Source organism: Lotus japonicus, chromosome 2 (genome assembly GCF_012489685.1).
Source record: "Lotus japonicus ecotype B-129 chromosome 2, LjGifu_v1.2".
Classification (NCBI taxonomy): Eukaryota; Viridiplantae; Streptophyta; class Magnoliopsida; order Fabales; family Fabaceae; genus Lotus; species Lotus japonicus.
In genome coordinates, this window is record NC_080042.1 from 73,733,053 (window position 1) to 73,756,577 (window position 23,525).

A 23,525-nucleotide genomic window follows, 5' to 3' on the forward strand; every position below is an offset into this window, starting at 1 on the left:
TCCTGCACGATGCTGGGACAAGAGGTTCGACAACCGCTTAACAGTAAAACAAAACTTAACAACAGAAACAATAACACACAGTAATTGTTAAGCCAGTTCAGTGAAAACTTTCACCTACGTCTGGAGGGTTTGCACCCAAAGAAAGGAAATCCACTATCTCAAGATTCAGGAATTACAGACACTCATGAACAACTCAGTTCATAGTTCACTTCCTAATCTACCCAGTGTATTTCTACTTAGAATCTCAACCTAAGTATGAGAGCCTCTCTCACTTTCTCTCAATCACTGCCATAGTGATTGGTGAACACAATGAACAAGTAGAGTTTGAACGCAATCAAACACACAGAATCTCTCTTTGCTTTATAGAATCAGTGAGCAAAGACAGATTCACAACTAACAAGGACAAAGCATAATTAACAAATCCTAAAACACTCGATCTCTCTCTATCAGCTTCGACCCCTTCATGTTTTAGGTTTTCATCCTTTTATAGACTTCAGCAGCGGTAGCATGGGCTTTAGGGTTGGCATAGGCTGAAGAAACAGATTGCAGTAACAGCAATTCAAAACGCAATCTTGATAGATTCGGTTTCTTATTGCACAAGTAAAGATAGAAATCAATCTTTTAACAAAGATTGTTTCAACAAATAACAACCCAACACATAAACCCTTCTGGAATAGCTACTTGCTCCTCAAGTAACTCAAAAACATATTTTCAGTAAATCTTCAGAGGGCCCACAACAGAAACACAAGCTGAGGACAGATGCCCTAGCTTCACGAGATCAGATGCCACGACATCTGCTTCGATAATCGGTTGTTTTGACAAAATTCACGACAACATGTTCCAACAAAAGGTATACAAACCCTGCAGTTTCTATTAGAGCAAGCAGCACCAACACAAGTCCACAATTGAAGAATAACAAAAAGCAAATACAGCAGAGAACCTATTTGTACAATAAAAAAGAGAGGTCTAACTTATATGAAAATGTGATGGTAGGTTTTCTACCGAAAAAGCATTGGTGTGATTGAACGTGTGGAGTTTTCAATTCTCATGTATAGAGGTTAGTTCTAACATTAAAATGCAGTTGCACAAGTGTAAAGGGAAAGCAGTTATGCTGCATTAATGCTATAGTGTGAAAAGGTTTCCAAAATTTCATACTTCATAGTGGAACCGTTGTTCTCTAGCCGCAATGAATAAGATCACTGACGGTGCTGCTTGGATCCTTAAATGGAGGTCAAACATATATATTAGAAATTGAGAGGCCTATACTCAACCACAAAAGCTAGCTCAAGAGTTGAGGTTTGCACAACCCATATAAAGGCAATCTATGCTCTATCTCTAGCAAATGTGGGACTTCTTGAGCTAGCTTTTGTGGTTGAGTATAGGCAAACGGACTCAACCAAACATACACAAAATTTTAATAATTTGTAGTGGTATTTATTAAGTGTATGTTTGGTTGAGTCTGTTTGCCTATACTCAACCACAAAAGCTAGCTCAAGAAGTCCCACATTTGCTAGAGATAGAGCATAGATTGCCTTTATAAGGGTTGTGCAAACCTCAACTCTTGAGCTAGCTTTTGTGGTTGAGTATAGGCCTCCCAATTTCTAATAATATACAAGATTCTGGTAAACAGGGGGGTCTATCTATGCTACACTTGAAATGTTACTAAAAAGAATAGCAACATTTTGTTGAGATTTTGGAAAAAAAATGCTACTAAGTATTGTGTTGTTAACACCTTTTAAAGCTATATGTATAGTAGTAGTGATCTTTTACCTTATATCTTAGTTTTTGATGTTGAACACTTTGATCCAGTTGTCTAATAGATTCTGTATTTTGTCAAAAAAGTACTTATAATTTGATAAAAGTTGTGGTATTTTTCTTCTTCCGTTGAGAGTAATATTGACTTTCATATATTAGGAAATGATTTTACCATTATGTTTAGTCAATAAGTTTTTAAAAAAAGGTATGCAAAGTGTTCATAAGACAATCATTCAACTGAAAATATTGTTCTAAAATAACAAATATTCTGTTAGCAATGTATTCAAACTAAAATATTATCGTGAACCATCTGAAATTCCAAAACATATGCAGTTGTGGGGGCTTTAGGCTCCCAATGATTGATCAGCACATTTTGGCGGCCATTCAACAATACCAGCAGTTAGTAGAGGACACAAAGCAGGTTATGGTGCCTTTTGGCGCCAGAAATATGATCTCCCTAAATTGACATTCAGAATGCTACTAAAAATCACTGCTTTTTTTTTTACTGTTTTCTCCTTTCAATTTTTTTTTTCCTTTCAATAAACCTCTATTCATTTCTACCAAAGTGCAAATCAATTGGTGTGGGGTTGTTCTATCTTAAACACAGATTTTGGGTTTTAATTCTTGTGAATACAGCCGCGTTAAACACTTAGTAGAGAGAATTTTGTCGCCCGGACTCGAATAAGATTGTCTCAGTGGTGGTGTGAATGATACTTGTGGTTTAATAAAAATGTCCATTCATTTTTTTGAGATTTTTACTTATTTATATATGGTTAAAGATCTATTGATATACTCGCCTACTCAAGGATGGCATTGGCCGGCATTGGTCTTTTGTCTCTATTATTATAGGACAAGTTAATAAATCCCCTGCTTATCAACATCATCCCGCACAATAACCACACACAGGAAACTAAGATGACTAATTTTGCAGAGAGAAAGCCGCATGCTGTGATGACTCCATATCCAGTTCAAGGCCACATAAATCCAATGTTCAAACTAGCAAAGTTGCTTCACCTTAGAGGCTTTCACATAACCTTTGTCAACACTGAGTATAACCACAAACGCTTGCTCAAATCAAGAGGTCCCAATGCCCTTGATGGTCTCCCTGATTTTTCCTTTGAGGCCATCCCAGATGGTCTTCCCCCAACAGAAGGTGATGGTGATGTTAGTCAAGACATACCTTCCCTCTGTCTATCAATCAGAGACAACTTTCTCCTTCCCTTTCGTGACCTTCTTTCCAGACTTAACCACTCTGCCACTGCTGGTCTTATCCCCCCAGTTACCTGCTTAGTTTCTGACTTTATCATGACCTTTACTATTCAAGCTGCTGAGGAGCTTGCACTTCCTAATGTTTTCCTTTGTCCAACCAGTGCATCTAGTTTCCTGTGTATTTCGCACTTTCAGACACTGCTTGATAAAGGCCTCATACCACTCAAAGGTATATATCAACATAAGCTCTTTCTATTATGTATATTATATATATGGCATATCGGGAGACATAAGTGTTTATGATGTGGAGATATGAAACCATGACTCTATGGACGGGATTAAAATTGATTTAGAGGCCACATGACTTTTTAAATAAGTCACATGGTTTTATGTTTTAATTTTGATCATTCATTGTTAACTTCAATGGATAAAAGATTTACTCCTCTCATATACACACACATATATCGAGCTTGAGCTTCAAGTTATTGACTTATAAATATTATGATATGCAGATGAGAGTTATCTGACAAATGGATATCTGGACACTAAAGTAGATTGTCTTCCAGGTATGCAAAATTTTCGCCTCAAGGACCTGACTGACACCATCAGGACAACAGATCCAAATAATTTAATGGTACAATATGCCATTGAATTGGCAAATACATTTCATAGAGCATCTGGTATTGTTTTTAATACTTTTAATGAACTTGAGAGAGATGTACTGAGTGCTCTTTTCTCCATGTTCTCTTCTATTTACCCCATTGGCCCTTTCCCTTCGTTTTTAAATAAAAGTCCCCAGAACCAGTTGACATCTTTAGGTTCCAATCTTTGGAAAGAAGATACCAAGTGTCTTGAGTGGCTAGAATCCAAAGAACCCGAGTCTGTTGTATATGTGAACTTTGGGAGCATTACTGTTATGTCACCAGAGCAACTATTGGAGTTTGCTTGGGGTTTGGCCAACAGCAAGATACCCTTTTTGTGGATCATTAGACCTGACCTTGTCATTGGTGGCAACGTGATTTTGTCACCGGAGTTTGTCGATGACATTTCAGATAGAGGCCTAATAGCAAGCTGGTGTCCACAAGAGGAGGTGCTGAACCACCCTTCAATTGGTGGATTCTTGACTCATTGTGGATGGAACTCAACCATTGAAAGCATCTGTGCAGGAGTGCCAATGTTGTGCTGGCCATTTTTTGCTGATCAACCAACAAACTGTAGATGGATTTGCAATGAATGGGATATTGGGATTGAAATTGACACCAATGTGAAGAGAGAGGAGGTGGAGAAGCTGATCCGTGAATTGATGGTGGGAGAGAATGGAAAGAGGATGAGGCAAAACACCATGAAGTTGAAGAAGCAGGCAGAGGAGGACACAATACCGGGTGGTTTGTCATGCATGAACTTGGACAAAGTGATTAAGGAGGTGTTGCTTAAACAATAATACTTTGAAGTGCTTTTATTTTCTGCAATAATGCAGTAATGTAATAATTTATTTATCTTCTCCTCTTGAATTTGCTCGACTGTCGAGCAAAATTGATGCAACAGTTAGTAAGCGCCTAAGCGGTGCTAGTTATATTTAAGATGTAAGCTATCAGTTAAATTGTTTTTATCAATATTCATAAGGGCTCGTTTGGTGGTCAGGATATGATATAATAGGATATGATATGTGAGCAGGATAACAACATGATAGGATAAGAGCAGGATAGACTCTTATCCTATCCTGTGTTTGAGGTGCACATGATAAGGACATGATATGATAAGAAAAATGTTATATTTGAATAAAAAAATACATTTAAAAATTGATTATTCTATTAAATTTAATTTTTTTTACATTTTCATGAATGAGTCTATATTTTAAAATAACTAAAATTAATTTAAATTCTATTAATTAGCCTATTTTATTATTTTGAAGATAGCCTGTATTTTAAATAAAATTATACTACTAACCAATTAGTTTTCACTTAGTTGTGACATGTGATAATTAACAATAAAAGTTAACTAAATTAAGAATATTATTATTTAAAAAGTACTTTATATTTAAATTATAAATTATTATATAAGTAGATAAATAGTTTTAAATAATAGGAGATGAAAATAGAAAATTATTCCATTACTATTAAAAAATAATATTTATAATAAATTGGTTTTCACCTAGTTGTGACACGTGATAAATAATAAAAATTAACTAAATAAAAATATTATTATTTAAAAAATACTTTATATTTAAATTATTATTAATTTTTAAATAATAGGAGATGAAAAATATTAAATTATTCTATTACTATTAATACATCAATTTTTTTATTTAAATTAATTTTTTTATATTTTTTAATGAATATTATTTTAAATTATATAATATTAAAATAATTTAATTTGGAGTTAGGATACTGAAAGAAAATATACAACTGGTATCCTATCCTGTTCTATCCTAGCTCCCCTCTTAGTATAACTTTTACACATGATGGACATGATATGATAGGAGACAGGATAGCATTATCCTATCCTGCTGGTGCAACAAACAACAGATAACAAGAGAATATGATTATTATCATGTCCTAACAAGAGAATATGATTATTATGATTAGTAAGCGCCTAAGCGGTGCTAGTTATATTTAAGATGTAAGCTATCAGTTAAATTGTTTTTATCAATATTCATAAAGGTATTGAGACTATGTGAGGCTTCATAGTTTTTCATTCAAATGGAGGGGTCTTGCAAAAAAGTTATATACGATTTTTTTACTAGTATATTATAACACCATTTAATAGACAAAATTATATCAGAATGCTTTTCTTTTCTCCAATGCAGCACTGTAAAAAATTGATTGATCTTATCCTCTAGAAGTTATTTCATTGTTGATAAAACAAATCGGATCAATCAGTAAACCTCAGGATGCGGGTTAACCAGGTGCTTCTGTGGTGGCGCTTTGATTGGACCTCTCGAACTTGGTCTTTCTTCGGGCTTTTCTCCTTCATAGTTGGTTTATCCGTTGTGGTACCCCTTTTTCGTGATGTTGGGCCCTCCTTTGGTGGTACTTGCAAAGACACTCCGATGCTCAAGTCACTAAGAGTTTGAGTGAAGGTCGGAGCGTCCCAAGTCCTTTCAACGTCGATCGAATTCCTAGGCGCAACGTGCTTCGCGGAGAGCCATTTGGATCTTTTGTGTCGAATATCATTCCTGCAAGCCGATGGGCGGTGAATCTGCACTCTGTTGTTTGCTATTTATTCTCAAGCGGAGTGTTCGATGTTGGACAATGGGTCATTGACCCTACTAAACTTGAGCGGGAAGGACATGAAGGTGTAACTTGTAAGTGAGAAAGTTTTAAATATTCATTTACTGTCAAGTACTAATATAACTCTTGCCCGTCAAAAAAATTACTAATATAACTCTTGGTGCACCAGTGGACCAAAATATAAAAGGTCCACCATAATGGGCACTTAATCCTGATACCATTAATAAACTAGTGTTTATGATGTATTTTATACGTGAGTCAATACGTTGATTATTTAAAATATAATAAACAAAGATGAAATAGAAGAGTCTGAAGTGCTAAGCAAAGCGGTGGAAAAGTCTTAAATTGAAACACTTGTTTGAAATTTGTGCAGTTGAATAACTAATAAACAAAGATGAAATAGAAGTGTCTGAAATGCGAAGCAAACGACTAATTAACTAATAAGAAGATTGGTTAACGAAACCTCAAATTCTCCAAAACATATAAGGGGACGGTTTTACGGTGTCTAATAAACAGTAACTGAGTTAATCTGCAGTGAACGCGATTATGCGCGTTCGTTTCCGCTCATACGTTCTCAAAAACTTCTTGGTAGACAACATTGCGCGTGGAGCTCGAAACTGCCCCTTGTTCATCCACAATGAGCACCTTCAACCCTTTTCTAGACTTCACCCTTCAGTTCTCTCAATTTTTATTTTTTATTGGTTTCCAAGGTATCCTCACAGCCGACAGCCATGAGACTAATCCCCCGAGGCTCTGAGATCACTTTAAGTGGGTAGGTCTCTCCCAACAAATGCAGAAACATACACACCGCCCAGGAACTGAACCCTGGACTAGATGCTTAAGGAGCTCAACTATCTACTAGTTGTGCTACACCTTGTTGGTATCTCTCAATTTTTCTTGCCTATTTGTGCTTCTACATTTTTGTTCTTAGTGATTGTGAGTTATATTTTAGGTGCCCACTAGGGTGGACAATTTATTTTTTTGTCCACCCATGGGCCAAGAGTCTTTAAGTAATTTACCATAGATAAAAAAAAAACCCTAAACATTTCAGTCATCCACAATAGCATATCAGATTAACCTAGATCTAAATCCTTCTTCATCATATCAGATCCCAACTCCAACGATTTCCCAATTCTCAGCCACCTTTTGCACCAGCAAGATCCCCAAACCTATCCACCTGAAACCTCCACCTTCCTCATCTAAACCACCCCAAAGGGCTACCCTCACTCACCCAACTCTTCATCGACCTCAACATCACCCACACCTTCTCCCTCCTCCGAACCCTCGGTCCCCACCCTTCCGCTATCGCCGCTTCTCGAGCCATGATCGCCCAACCGGAGATTTCCGACACCGGCGTTCATGTGTACCAGGCTCTCCTGAGGTTGGACGAGATTCACGTGGAGTGTGACAAGCAGCCGAGGGTTGCGAAGGACCGGTTGGCGGAGGCGTACGAGTCGTGCGTGGCGGTGCGGTCGGTGAAAGGAGGTGGTGATGAGATTGAGGAGGTGAATGAACAGGTTGTTGGAGGGTTGAGGGAAGCAGAGAGTGATGATGTGGAGAGGGTTGATCTTTCTGGCTTCAGTTGAGGATTCTTCTTGAGGCTTGTGGGAAGATCCATAGCTTGGTAGTGCTTAATTTGGCTAGCAATCAGTTATAAGTGAATTTCCACGGTCTTTTGATCTTTGTGTAGTGTATATGGTTGTGTATTTTGTGGCTTCCAGGAGAGACAGCGACGAGGAGTCATGATGGGATGCAGATGCGGCGGAGTGAGAGGGGAGGAGGTGGAAGAAGAGGGTGGAGATGGCGATGCCAATGAGGAGGAAGGAGGCTTGTTGTCAGAGCATGAAAGAGATTGAGTTTGGGGATTTTGGGGGACAATTATATCTTATTAATAGAAATTCAATCTTAACCATTAATCTTAAGAATATTCTTATATTCCAAGATCCAACGGTAGTTAATGATGGTCCACCGGTGGACCAAAACAAAAGTTATCCACCCTAGTAGACACCTATATTTCATACCATTTCTCCTATTCCTTCTTCCTACTGTATTATGTTTTAAAAAAATGTTCACTTCTCCGGTCAATTTTTCCAGTCACCACTTCTAGGCGACAACAACCTCATACATAGGGATGACAATTTTGCCCAAACTCATGGGTACCCGCCCGAACCCGATCTGATTTGACGGACAAAACTCGAGTTGACTGGATTTGGGTTCGAGTTTGGGTTTTGCCTGTTACTGTAGCAGTTGATAGGTTTGGGTTTGGTATTAGTTAAACCGTGCCCATACCCGCCCGAACCCAAACCCAAAGATACCAAAACATAAAATTACAAAAAAAAACTCTCATACATATATATTTATAAGCTTTGTTCTTAATGTTTGATGATTAATTATACTTTTGTATGTTTGAGAAAGTAAACTCTAAACTATTTTTGTCTCACTTTAGTGATGGATGAGGATGATGAATAGTATTTTTTTTATTCTATGAATTTCACTTTGTTTTTATGAAAGTAGATTCTGAAACGGGTTCTGGGATGAGTTGCTATTTCACGTAAGTAATGGGTTTGAGTTTGAGTTTCGGGTAAATCTAAAACCCAATGGGTTTGGGCATGGATTTTATTTTATCGCCCATAAGTTTTTGTGTTTGGGTTTGAGTTTGGGTTATGGGATTTAGGTTTGGGTTTGGTAATTGTAAAATTCGTGTTCGATCCTACCCATTGTCATCCCTACTCATACAGGAGCTAATAAATTTCTTTTTTTACACTTCTTAATAAATTCGCATGATACTGAAAGATTCATTGTAACTCAGATAGAAGCTTCTCTTAATATTTATAAAATACTTGTTTAATTATCACGGGAGAAAAAAAAAATGAAAAACTTTCAAAATCGGTTTTTCTCTCTTTCGGATATGCTCCAACAGCTTCACTGGAATAAAAAAAAAGTTAATATATTAAAAAAAATTGTGAGGTAACATGGCACGATCTATAATGTTTCACAGATGTAGCGGATAAGTGAACCGCCAAACGGTGCTTTGACACCCATCAACACTAGTTTTATGAGAAGTTCTTGATACATTGGAAAACTATTGTGTGAAGATTTTGAAAGTCACAAAGTGAATTTCTTTTATAAAAAAAGTTTAATTTATGATTGTTAAAAATCACAACAAAAGTGAGTGTAGATTGGTGTTGCCACTGTTGTGTGCTTTATGCATTTTTTTCGTTTCAAAAGTGGCAGAACCTAACAAGCATTACTTAATACTTATACGTAGAAATTATCCTATTCAAGTTCTAGACGGCAAGTTAACTACAAGAGTTCAGTTTTGTAACTTTTGTTAGAACTTGAGTTAAGGGATTTTTCATTAAGTTAATTTTATTTTAAAAAAGGACAACTAGAACCTCTATTAATTTTTCAGAGCCTAGAAATCCAGATCACCTACTCTAAATCAAAATCTTTTATTCAGTCCACGAGGACAGCATTGGCCTTTTCTCTCTATTATTATATTATATTATAGGACAGGCTATTTAATCCTTTGCTTATCAACACCATCCTACACACTAAACGCACACGGACGAAACAAAGATGAGTTATCTAGCAGAGAGAAAGCCGCATGCTGTGTTGACTCCATATCCAGTTCAAGGCCATATTAACCCCTTGTTCAATCTAGCAAAGTTGCTTCACCATAGAGGCTTTCACATAACCTTTGTCCACACTGAGTATAACCACAAACGCTTGCTCAAATCAAGAGGTCCTAACGCCTTTGATGGCCTTTCTGACTTTCACTTTGAGACCATCCCAGATGGTCTTCCATCCATTGAAGGTGAGAGTGGTGATGTTAGTCAAGATATACCTGCTTTGAGTGAATCAATCAGAAAGAACTTCCTTCATCCCTTTCGTGACCTTCTTGCAAGACTTAACAACTCTGCCACTGCTGGTCTTATCCCCCCAGTTACCTGCTTAGTTTCTGATTTTTGCATGACCTTTTCTATTCAAGCTGCTCAAGAACTTGCACTACCAATTGTTCTCCTTTGTCCAGCCAGTGCATCTACTTTCATGTCTTTTGTGCACTTTCAGACACTGCTTGATAAAGGGATCATACCACTCAAAGGTGTAAACATAAGTTTGTAATTTTATACATACAAATATATTATTGAACTTCAACTATTGACTTTTTAATAATTATGATATGCAGATGAGAGTTATCTGACAAATGGATATTTAGACACTAAAGTAGATTGGATTCCAGGTATGCAAAACTTTCGACTCAAGGACCTGCCTGACTTTATGAGGACAACAGATCCAAATGCTACAATGCTACAATTTGCCATTGAATTGGCAGATAGATCTCACAGAGCATCTGCTATTGTTTTTAATACTTTTAATGAACTTGAGAGAGATGTACTGAGTGCTCTCTCCTCTATCTACCCTTCTCTTTACCCAATTGGCCCTTTTCCTTCATTTTTAAATCAAACTCCAGAAAGTCACTTGGAATCTTTAGGTTCCAATCTTTGGACAGAAGATACCATGTGTCTCCAATGGCTTGAATCCAAGGAACCCAGGTCAGTCGTTTATGTTAATTTTGGAAGCATTACTGTTATGTCACCAGAGCAACTGTTGGAGTTTGCTTGGGGTTTGGCCAACAGCAAGAAACCCTTTTTATGGATTATTAGGCCTGACCTTGTCATTGGTGGTTCTGTGATTCTGTCATCTGAGTTTATCAATGAAATTTCAAGTAGAGGCCTGATAGCAAGCTGGTGTTCACAAGAGCATGTTCTGAACCACCCTTCAATTGGTGGTTTCTTGACTCATTGTGGATGGAACTCAACCATTGAAAGCATCTCTGCAGGAGTGCCAATGCTGTGTTGGCCATTTTTCGCCGATCAGCTAACAAATTGTAGAAGTATTTGCAATGAATGGGATATTGGGATGCAAATTGACACCAATGGGAAGAGAGAGGAGGTGGAGAAGCTGATAAATGAATTGATGGTGGGAGAGAAAGGAAAGAAGATGAGGCAGAAAACCATGGAATTGAAGAAAAGGGCAGAGGAGGACACTAGGCCTGGTGGTTGTTCATACATGAACTTGGACAAAGTGATTAAGGAGGTGTTGCTAAAACAATAATAGTTGGAACTTGGAAGTGCTTTTATTTTCTGCAATGATGTACTTTAATAATTCATTTATCTTCTCCTCTCCAATTTGGTCCACTGTCAATCAAAATTGATGCATCATTAGAAGTGCTAGATATATTTCAAACGTAAGCTATATGCTGCATTGTATTTTTTATATTGTTATTTACTACTCGCTCTGTCCTTATTAAAAGACCCCTATTGGATAACAATTACATAACAAAATAACACAGAACCACGACAGAACAAAAAGTAGTACATGAATGATAGTCATAAAGAAGGTAGTAGTGGAGACAGGAGATTGATGTAATACAATTGGTCCAGGCTATGACAAATGAAGCCAGATATCAAGATATAATGCATATAATTCTGGACTGCAAGGCCATTATCCAGTACTTTTCTGATTTTAAGATTTCATTCACAAATAGGAACAACAATGTTGATAGTCATATATAGGTTGTCAGCTAGAGCACATTTAAATATTGATGGGGTTCGGTGGGGTGAGAATTCTTCTGCTGTAATTGCAACCTCTGGTGTAATGACTGGTTCTGTTTATTGAAACGTTTTAAAGTTGTTCTAAAAGAAGGTAATACATGAATGTAAGAGAGTCTCAACTCATATACACTAAACACTAACAACACTCACACATATTTTTTTTCCTCTATATTTCTCTTCATGTCACAATGTATCATATATAATTACATGTATCATTAATCTCTATTCTCTTCTTATTTCACTCTATGTCAACACCGTAAAAAGTGTGTCAAAGTGGAATGGTTCATAGCTCTCTCGCGAATCAGAACAAATAAAGCTGATAATTACGCCGTAAAAAAATAACAGTATATATCCAAGCTAGGAATGCGCTTCAGCTTCATTTCTCTCCTAATGAACAAAGGAGAAAGCCTTGTTTACAATCTGACTCGCATTCGTCTAATCGAGCAAAACACCACTCGACAATCATCCAACAATAGGTTTGGCCTATAGTTATAGTGTCGTTTACACAAAAATATGGGCTTTATTGTCCTTGCAAAGGTTGTCAATTCGCGACCCTATTTGAGTATGACCTTAGTGCAATGTTTTATAGAACAATGAAGTAATGTATGTTGGGTTAATTATTCCAATTCTCTATTTAAGTGTGTGGATTAATATTAGTCAATTAATTAGAATACGTTTAGTTTGGTCATTAATATCAATTATGTGAATTATTAATTTAATTCGTATAAATGTATTATGATGAATGATAGATTAGGTTTTTGTTATTAACTAATATATGATGAGCTAGTTGGGTGAGTTAACTATGTCTAATGAAAGGACTCTGGTCTCATCTGAAGGTATATAAATTGTTTCCCCATTAGACAGTTTACTAGAATGAAAAGCACGCATGACTATTAGATAGAGAGCATCTCTAAGGTTTACACTTCTTCTTGGTGATGGAAGTTCAGTGACGGATCTAGAAATTTAATGTTGTGAGGGAAATACATACATATAAATTCGTAAAAAAAAATTAACATAAACTATTAGAAATTATGAAATTTTTTACCAAATCGGACATAAGTGAAAGCATTTTTTACCAAATGGGCCATCAAAAACCATACTTCTACTACTCAAGTGAGGGCATTTAACAATGTGAGATACAAGTGAGGGCATTTTTTACCAAAAAAATCATTAAAAAACCACATACTTTTACTACTCAAATTTTTTTCTAATCATTTTTTCCAAAGTCAAGTGAGGGCAAGTGCCCTCATACACTACAACATGTATCCGTCCCTGGATGGAACCAAGAACATAACCATAACCTTTCAATCATTCCAGTTGCATAATTCATTTTACACTATTGAATCACAACATGCTATAATCAATATTTATGTTCATATGATCTACTTGAGTTAATTAAAATTAGCAAGAACAAATCTATGACTTCTCAATCATTTCATGTGCACAATTTATTTTACAGTATTCTATTGAATCACAACATGTTTTAATCTATGTTTATGTCCATATGATCTATTTAAGTTAATTAAAATGAATCAATATATCCATACGAGCTCTGGCACTCAGCAACCGTGGACTCCCAATTGGCACCAACTGAGAGCACCGAAGAGTGTTTGTAATGATATAGGGGTCGAAGATTAAGAAGTCAACTAAGCATTCTATATTTTATGTCTAGATTCGAGAGATGAGTAATAGGTTGATATTTTATGATTTATTATGCTTTCAATATTTAGGATCTTTACAATTCAAGAAGAAAATAGTAATCTAGAAGATCCTTGTCCCACGCAAAACAGACAATATCCATAACTAGTCTCCTATATAGAAGAGGAAAATATATAAAGCAAAAACTCAATGCACGACACGATGCTTTGAGTCAATGCACGACACGATGCTTTAAATAAAAGTAGAGTAAACAGCCATTTTGGTCCTTGATTGTGTTCACTTATGATGGATTAGTCCTCATACTTTAGAAATGGTCTTTTTTCGTCCTTGAATTTGTCGCCGTCGGTCAAGTTAGTCCTTGATTGAGTTTTCCGTTGGTCCCTTAAACGGAAAAGTCCAAATGTCACCATTTTGCCACATGGCTTGACACGTGATCGACTCATATTGTAAGCTTAGTCAATTTAGTCCCCTTAAAAAATAAAAAAAAATAAAAACTCTAAAATTTGAATTAATAAATTCACAACTTCTTCATCACCTTCATTCACAACATCTTCATCATAATAACCATTCAGTAATGAAATTCTAAACAAATCAATAACAAACCAAGAACACATGACCAAGAACAGTGCAACAATTTGAAAACCAATAAAAATGTGAAAAATCAAGCAAAAGCTAGTGTGCATAACAATAAGATCATTGATAGAAATTAATGAAATTAGAAGCTAACAATCACAGTGGAAGAAGAACAGTGTGCCGACGTAAAATTTAATGAAAATTAAAAGCTAAGAATGTGAATCTATGAGGAATGAAACACATACAACAGATGATAGAAGATTAATTTTTCCAAAAACAAATCATTTTTAACAAATTCAAACCCAGCCCATTCAGATCGAAGCACCCATATCCAGCCACCCCCAACAACCCAGTGGTAGAAGAACAGAAAAAGGTGGAAAAGAAGAAGGGGAAAGAGACCAATGTTGTGGGCGTGTATGAGAACTGTGGTGGTGAAAGGTAGTGAGAGGAATCACCGTCGTCGTCGAGGGGAGAAAAGGGCTAACTTGGTGCCGTTTTTGTCGACGGCATCCAAGGAGGAGTACATCGCCGCCGTCGCTGGAAGAGTACAACGACGCCATCGCTGAAAGGAGTAAACCCGTTTGGAACCGTGCCCATCGCTGAGAATAGAGCGACCTTGGCTCCGTTTGGAACCGCAGAGGAGAGGACACTGCTGGTGCCGCTCAACCTCTTCAATAAACCCACCGTCGCAATCGGGGCAAGCCACCGTGTCCTGTCTCCACACCCTCATAAACTGACTGTACCTGTAGCACCAATACGAAGATGTCCCAGAAGACATCATCTAGATCACAAAAGATTGAAACTTTACCCAGACCCAGAATTCAAATTATCCAAAATTTACACCCAGATTCTCTTACAATGACTACATATATGCACAATTGCATACTTTTTTTGTGTGAAGTAAGTTATAATGTAAAGAAATAAGGTGGCTATGTGTGTCCTCAATTTCAATCTCAATCTCTCGTCACTGGATCCATGGATGGGGGTGGCCATGTATTATGGAGTTGGGATTTAGGTTAGGGGTGGGTTTTTTATTTCTGGGTTAGGGTGGGTTTGGCTTTTTAAATTTATGGGTTTGGGTTTTTTAAGATTTAGAATTATAGAAGATGAAGAATAAGAAGATGGAGAATGAACATTTGGGGATTTAGTGTTTGTTTTTTTGGAAATGATGAAAATAAGGTGAGATTGAGGATGAAGATGAAGATGAGGTTGAAGATGATGAATTGATGATTAAGTGATTTTTTGTAATTTGAATTAATAAATTCAGATTTTTTATTTTTATTTTCTGGGGGACTAAATTGACATAATAAAATGTGAGTCATTGATGATGTGTCAAGCCAATGTGGCAAAAATGGTGATATTTGGACTTTTCCGTCTGAGGGACCAACGGAAAACTCAATCAAGGACTAATTTGACCGACGGCGATAAATTCAAGGACGAAAAAAGACCATTTCCAAAGTATGAGGACTGATTCATCATAAGTGAACACAATCAAGGACCAAAATGGCTGTTTACTCATAAAAGTATCAGCTGAAATGGTTTCTACATGCCAAATGCACATTATGCACTCGTAGATAGGGGTGAACATAGGCCGGGTAAATTCAATGTACCCGCCTAACTCAATCCGATCCAATAGAAAAAATGCGGGTTGGATCGGGCAATCGGGTTAGTCGGATGAATTTTACTACAAACCAACCAAGTTCGGATCGGATTTCGGATTCAGTTCAAATCCATCCAACCCAACCCATAATCCATACATATAATAATAATTCTTATAATTTTACTCATACTTTGAGTGCTAGTGTCGGAGTGATGACTTTTTGAAACTTTGAGACTTAAGTATTTGTAGTTATTTGTCATATTTGAACTTAGAGTATTTGTTCGTAGTTATTTGTTACATGTTTATACATAGTTATTTGGCATGTTGGAGAAATATAAGTTCTAAGTGTCATGGCATGACATTTAGTGTTGTTTTTCACTTTTTAGATACTATTTATATTAGATTGTTTTATGTCATTTGGTAATGAAGTTTTATGTTTTCATGATATTTGGCTATATGTCATTTATGTGGTATTATTTCTATAACTTTTTGTGTCTTTTTCATGTTATTTAGTATTATAACATATTTAGTATTTTTTATAACTATTTTCTAAATTTATAATAATTTTTGTAAGATTTTTTAATATTTTAGATATATTATTATTTTAATATAGTGACCCAATAAATCCATCCAACCCAATCTAAACTTCGTCGGGTTGGTTCGGATCGGGTCCGAAGAATAAACTCGTGAAATCCAACCCAACCCAACCCAGACAATTTTGATCGGTTCGAATTTTATTTTGACCAAAATCCATCCAACTTAACCCATGTGCACTCGTACTCGTAGACAACCAAAGCCGACACAAGAAGACAAAACTTACTGTGATGAATTGAAGATAGGTCATGATAAAGGGTGTTGACTAGTATACAATACCTCTTAGACCACTTACAATGGTCTGTTTTTTCTCTTGTTTAATGTTGTTGAAACTTGTTTAATACTTACAATGGTCTGTTGAATATTGTTGAAGGAGGGAAAATGTTGAATGGTTTCAACATTGTTGAGAGAGCCATCCGGAGCCACGTGGCAGCTCCGGATTGGAGCACGTTGGGCGCGTGCACGACACGCGCCGACAAGGCGCGTGTCGTGTCAGTTGGAGAGGAGAGAGAGGACAGAGAGGATAGGATGGGACGCGTGGCAGCGTCCCATTGGCGGACCGGATTTTTTTTTTTAAAAAACTTTAAACTGAATTATCTTGTTGAAAAAACTAATTTTAATTTTTTTTTTTTACCAAAATTCATAACTTTTTTTTCTCTATAAATAGAGACTTGGTTTGTTAGATTTGGACACAGAAAAAAAAACCAAGTTTTTCCCCATCTTATTATCTCTCTCACCATCTTATTATCCTTCTATTAGCATTTGTTTTGAAATGGATCCCAACAATCATCATTACAACACCCAGAATTCTTCAAGCTACCCAATTTCCAACCAAAATCCCAACAACTATGAAGATCCAAATCAATTTTCTTACCCACGTCCTCAAAATCCCACCAATTATCAGGTCACACATCAATTCTCCAACCAACGTCCTCAAAATCCAAACTATTTTCAAGTCCCACATCAATTCTCCAACCAACATCCTCAAAATCCAAACTATTATCCAGATCCAAATCAATATTCGAACCAGTCATCATTTGTTCCAAACTTTCATCCATCTTATGGATCTGTGAGATATCCATCTCAAACACCCCAGTCTAGTGGTTATATGCCAATGGTTCGTGAAAATTTTCCTAGTGTTGATGGACCGGAATTTCCGGAATTTTCAACACAAGTCAATCTTGGTGACGGGTCAGCTGATAATGAAGTCAATGAAGTCACTCCTAAGAGCAAAAAAACGCATGCACCCGCATGGAACACTGCACAAAATTTGGTGCTAATTAGTGGGTGGATTAACTGTGGAACAAGCAGTGTTGTGGGGAAAAACCAGAAAGGAGAAACATTTTGGAGAGATATTGCTGAGTATTGTAATGAGCATTGCTCATTCGATCCTCCGCGTGATGGAATTGCATGTCGAAACCGTTGGAATTATATGAACAAAATACTGGGTAAATGGATTGGCGCTTATGATGCCGCTAAGCGTCAACAAGGAAGCGGTTGGTCGGATAATGATGTTTTGGCAAAAGCGCAGGAATTATTCGCATGTGGGAAGAATGTTCAATTTACTTTGATGGAAGAATGGATCGCTCTCCGTGATCTACCACGTTTTTGTAGTCAAGTAGGAGGAAATGGTGGCTCAGCAAGTAGTGGATCTAAGAGATCTCACGACAGTGATGCATGTGGCTCAACCACTATAGGATCAATTCCTCGTCCAATGGGTAGGGAGGCAGCTAAAAGAAAGAATAAAAAGAAAAGTAAAGAACCTGTCGTTGAGGAGAATGGGAAAGTTTGGGTTGAATACAAAGATTTGAAGGCTCAAGAGATTGCACGAATTGATAAGCTAACAATGGTGCAAGAACAGACTAACCAATTGATGAAAACCAATTTGTATCTCAAGCTAAGTTCTGAAGAGGATCTCGATGACCGTAAGAAAGAGCTGTTGAGTAAGTTGGCCCAAGACCTATTTGGTAATTAATTTCAATCGAGTATTTGTCTGTATTCGGTCAAACCCGCCAGTGGTGTCAAGTCTGTGGTGTTTGCTTTAACCATTTGTCAGTGTTGTCGTCAAGTATGTTGTGTTTGCTTTAATAATTTGTCAGTGATGGCAAGTCTGTAATGTTCGGCTTTAATGTATGAGTTATTGTGTTTGAATATGTTCCACTCAATTCGAATCTACTCCTTTTCCGATTATTAACTCTAGTAGGTAACTTGTTTCGAATCTGTCAGTGGTGTCAAGTCGGTGGGGTTTGCTTTAATAATTTGCCAGTGGTGTCAAGTCTGCAGTGTTCGGCTTTAGTGTATGGGTTATTGGGTTTGAATATGCTCCACTCAATTCGAATCTAGTCCTTTTCCGATTATTAACTCTAGTGGGTAACTTGTTTCGAATCTGTCAGTGGTGTCAAGTCGGTGGGGTTTGCTTTAATAATTTGTCAGTGGTGTCAAGTCTGCAGTGTTCGGCTTTAGTGTATGGGTTATTGGGTTTGAATATGCTCCACTCAATTCGAATCTAGTCCTTTTCCGATTATTAACTCTAGTGGGTAACTTGTTTTGAATCCGTCAGTGTCCACCATTCAATTTACTTATATATATGGATTCATAGATCAATTTATGTACCAATATCCAAAACCTCTTACTTTCTACTTCGAATTTCACAACAAATGGATCCTTTTGATCCTTTTGAGAATCCTTGTGAAAATCCTTTTGATATTGCAACATACCTTCAAAATTCTCAACTTGAAGAAGCTTTTATACTCAACCAATTAGGGTTGGATCCAAACCAAAATTTGGAAGATAGTGCACCTCGTAGAAAGTATGTCCGTAGAGATCATGCAGCAGCAAACCGAAGGCTAATTGACGACTACTTTGCCAATGAGCCTACATATGACGATTCAATGTTTCGTCGTCGGTACCGGATGCAAAAACACGTTTTCCTTCGAATCGTTGCGGACCTTTCAAGTAGTGATAACTACTTCACCCAGCGAGTTGATGCAGCCAAGAAAGAAGGTATATCACCCTTAGCAAAATGTACCACAACAATGCGAATGTTAGCATATGGTGTGGCAGCAGATGCAGTCGATGAGTACATCAAAATAGGAGGTACTACAGCACTGGAGTGTTTACGTAGATTCTGTAATGGAATCATACGATTGTATGAGCACGAGTACCTGAGAGCACCAACTCAAGAGGACCTGCAAAGAATACTACAGGTTAGTGAACAAAGGGGGTTCCCAGGCATGATCGGGAGTATTGACTGCATGCACTGGGAGTGGAAAAATTGTCCTAAAGCATGGGAAGGTCAATTTACTAGAGGGGATAAGGGAACCACTACAGTTATTCTTGAAGCAGTTGCATCTCATGATCTATGGATCTGGCATGCCTTTTTTGGATGTCCGGGAACGTTGAACGACATAAACGTTCTAGATCGATCACCAGTGTTTGATGATGTGGAACAGGGAAAGGCTCCAACTGTGAGTTTCATTGTGAATCAACGTCCCTATAATATGGCATACTATCTAGCTGATGGTATCTACCCTTCTTATCCAACTTTCGTCAAATCGATCAGACTTCCTCAAAGTGAACCGGATAAGTTGTTTGCACAAGTTCAGGAGAGATGTCGGAAGGACATCGAACGTGCATTTGGAGTTCTTCAAGCTCGTTTTAAAATCATCCGTGAACCAGCTCGTTTGTGGGACATAGCTGATTTGGGTATCATTATGAGGTCATGCATCATATTACATAATATGATTGTTGAGGATGAACGAGATACATTTGCTCAACGTTGGACCGATTTTGAGCAATCTGGGGAAGGTGGATCTAGTACACCGCAACCATACTCGACCGAGGTGTTACCCGCTTTTGCAAATCATGTGCGTGCTAGATCCGAGTTGCGTGATTCGAACGTTCATCACGAACTGCAAGCAGATCTAGTGAAGCACATATGGACAAAGTTTGCAAATGCTTCGTGATGGAAGATGATTTGTATCGTACTAATTACGTTATTTGTGTGTTGTGTGCTTAGTTTGTTGTCTTGCATTTTAAGTTAAGAAAATAAAATATATTATTGTGTGCTTCGTTTATCGTCTTCCATTTTTTAGTTAAGGAAATAAAATAAATTATTATCTATATTAAAAAAAATTAATTCGTTAAGTGTTTATTATTTAATTTAATTTAAAATAATAATTGTAATTTTATGTAAATAAAAAAAACAAAAACATAAAATTAAATAAAAATATGAAATAAAAATTGGTGGGGTAGGGTGAGTGGTGGGGTAGGGTGTTGAGAGAGAAAACCATTGGAGTGGATATTTGTTAAAGTGTGTTGAATTGGAGAGAGAAGATGATGTGGAGTATTGGGAAGAGAAAAAGTGGTGTTGAATGCAAAATTTTTGTTTAAACCATTGTACATGGTCTTAAGTCTTGCACCACTGCCTGATGTCTCCAGAGTAGCATTAGCTATAAATTTTACTTTCTCCCATAAAATAATGAAAAGTACTCTACTCTGATTGAACTGATTAATCCGCTCTTGTTCCAATCTCTATGGTGGCTTGAATAATATTACTTCTATATATATGTTCTAGAACTTACAGGCCTGACCACCCACCGGCTCATTTAAATATATATATGATGTTTCTTTCATCTCACGAGATGATGACATCGTGTTATTTTTATATAGATCCTAAATGAGGAAATGGTACATTTTAAGTTTTTTTATTTTAATGTTAATTATTCCTTTCAAAACAAAATGTTAATTATCCATGGTCTCTTTCACTCCACATACATTTTAAGTGGTAAGTTATATGTTTTTAAGTTTGTCTTTTTTTTTCCTATGGTATTCATTCTCATAGTCAGTAGTAATAAGACTAATCCTCTGAGCTTAAAGTTTACATTAAGAAACATATATCTCTCAATAAATGTTTCCCCATACAAACTACTACTCAAGAATTGAACCCTTGATTGAATGTTTAAGTAGTTATCAGCTCTACTAAACTTTATTAATTGTTTAAAATTGTCTTTTAAATTTCAAGAAATGATATAGAAAAAGGTGACCCCTAATGTGGACCACTTTTAAAGTGGTCTAATTTTAGACAACTTTTTTTAACTTGCTATAATAGGTCAATACATCTTTTTTTAAAGAAATTTAATACATAATAAATTTTTAATGATATTTTTTCTTTAAAAAAATAATGTGTTGACCTGCTATACCCAGTTAAAGTGGGTGGTGTAAAATTATACCACCTAAAATTGGTGCCTATTAGGTTCACCCAATGGGAAAAGTCTCTGCCGCATGTGAACGGGAATATTTTGTACTAGTAGAACCCTCGTGGCCTTGATTTCTATTGTTAGAAAAATTGTAGCATTGAAAATGAACAATACAATTGAATCTTCTAACAAAGCATGCATAACGACAGGGCACCGAGTATGACCCGTCAAAAAAGAACTAAAGCCACTAGTTACAAGAGTCAAAATGTAAAAGCATTTTCGTCCTAACAGGAGTGGGAAGGGCCAAAAAGGCAACATCATGATGATCAAGTAAAAAAAATCGCATTTAAGTGAATTTTTTAAATTCAATTCTAGATTCATAATCAATTTTGCAAAGCAGTTTTTTTGAGTAATTTTTTTATTTCAAAAAATAAATTCTATGACAAAATAAACTTATTTAAATATACTATTACTAATAAATAATGTGAATCGACCGTAAAAAATTAATGTGAATCAGAATTCTCTTAATTTTAAATCAAGTAATAGATTTTTTAATATTATTAAATAAGTTTAAATAACATTTTTTTATATTTTTATCAACAATAAAAATATAATTATAAAAAGTTGTATCAGAAACTGAATTGATGATAATTAATATTAATATAGTTTGTTTTTACAATCAACTACTTATCCATTAATCGGGAAGAAAACTAGGTACATCAGACCTTAAAGCCGGAACCAACTCCGGTGGATATTCCTCTAGCCACAAACAGCGTTGTGAATTAAACAATTTCTTTGCGAGAAGATCTGCAACAGAATTACAAGTACGTTTAACATGACGAAGACTACATGAATTAAAATTAGGCTCCAAAACCAGACAATCCTGCACAATAGAGGAGAGGTAAGAAGGACAATCCAATCGTGCTTTCCAAGCTTGAAACATTTGTAAGCAATTTGTCTCCATAATCACATTCCTGAAACCCAGCTCCAATGCGAGTCTACACGCCCCGGTAACACAAAGCCTCAGACAACAATGGTGAATTCTCCGCAACAGACACCTATGTTGTTGCTGCTAGCCCTTGCCCCGACCTTATGATTCTTGGGCCACACATCCATACCTCGATCTTGCATGCGCAGTACCGAAGCATTAAAATTAACCTTAATATAGTTTTATAATATAAAACAGTTATCAATAACTTATTACTATTGTTATTAAGACAACACTCAGGTAAAGTTTACTATAATACTCATGAATTACGACTTTTTATATATTTTTATAACTAAAAAACTTTTTAAATCACGTATCAATTATTAGAATTAATATTTTTTATACATCATTATAATATATATTGAGATTAATGAATATGTGTAACGCCCCGAATTTTAAGGGTTACGTTAACAAGCTAATAAAATAAATATGCAATATTTTCCAGAAGAATGTATAAACACGAGTATATTTTTTTCTTTTCAAATATATTTCCAAAACATGTCATGCTTACTCCCAACTACAAAACCTAACCAATAGAAACAACTCAACAAAAACCTATTATGCAATGACACCATGAATCCGACATACTCCCTACGATCTCCACATCGGGGAACCGCAAGAAAGCAATGCATCGGAACCTACCCGAAACCTCAAATATAAATTCATAAAATCTTTATGCAAGCTTAAACCAATAAGGGTGAGCTCTCTAACCTAAGGCTCTAGCCCTACACCCGACTCTATTCTTTGAGTCATCCACAGTTCTCCAAGTCCTTCTCTCCGACTCGTACGAAGATCAAGCTCCATCGAAGATTCTCCATCGCCTAATAGCGTTAAGCGCCCAAACAACAAGTAGTAAATAGAAAGGGTTAACTCCATACAACTACCACATATAAAAGAGAAAAGCATGTTATTCAAATCTAATACATGCCATGGTAAGTAAGCTACCAATTTAATTCATGATAGATGACACCGTATATCTACCAACATGAAATCAAATCATATATCAGCATATCAGCAAAATCAACGATATGGTTTTAACTCAGATATCAACAACTTAACAACATATATTTACTCAGATATCCACAACTTAACACCCTAGGT

General features: G+C 36.3%; 3 protein-coding genes across 3 annotated transcripts; all 3 read left to right on the forward strand.

The window, feature by feature from the left end:
- The first annotated feature begins 2,633 nt into the window (after window positions 1-2,633).
- LOC130739457 (7-deoxyloganetin glucosyltransferase-like) lies at window positions 2,634-4,460 on the forward strand. Its single transcript, XM_057591747.1, has 2 exons — window positions 2,634-3,193; window positions 3,477-4,460. The coding sequence occupies exons 1-2, from the start codon at window positions 2,671-2,673 to the stop codon at window positions 4,403-4,405; spliced, it is 1,452 nt and encodes a 483-aa protein (XP_057447730.1). The 5' UTR covers window positions 2,634-2,670; the 3' UTR covers window positions 4,406-4,460.
- Window positions 4,461-9,731: 5,271 nt separating this feature from the next.
- On the forward strand, window positions 9,732-11,469 carry LOC130739458 (7-deoxyloganetin glucosyltransferase-like). The gene is made up of 2 exons (XM_057591748.1): window positions 9,732-10,299; window positions 10,384-11,469. The coding sequence occupies exons 1-2, from the start codon at window positions 9,774-9,776 to the stop codon at window positions 11,310-11,312; spliced, it is 1,455 nt and encodes a 484-aa protein (XP_057447731.1). The 5' UTR covers window positions 9,732-9,773; the 3' UTR covers window positions 11,313-11,469.
- A 5,165-nt stretch (window positions 11,470-16,634) lies between these two features.
- On the forward strand, window positions 16,635-20,444 carry LOC130739460 (uncharacterized). The gene is made up of 2 exons (XM_057591749.1): window positions 16,635-18,193; window positions 18,951-20,444. The coding sequence occupies exons 1-2, from the start codon at window positions 17,011-17,013 to the stop codon at window positions 20,201-20,203; spliced, it is 2,436 nt and encodes an 811-aa protein (XP_057447732.1). The 5' UTR covers window positions 16,635-17,010; the 3' UTR covers window positions 20,204-20,444.
- The last annotated feature ends 3,081 nt before the right edge of the window (window positions 20,445-23,525 follow it).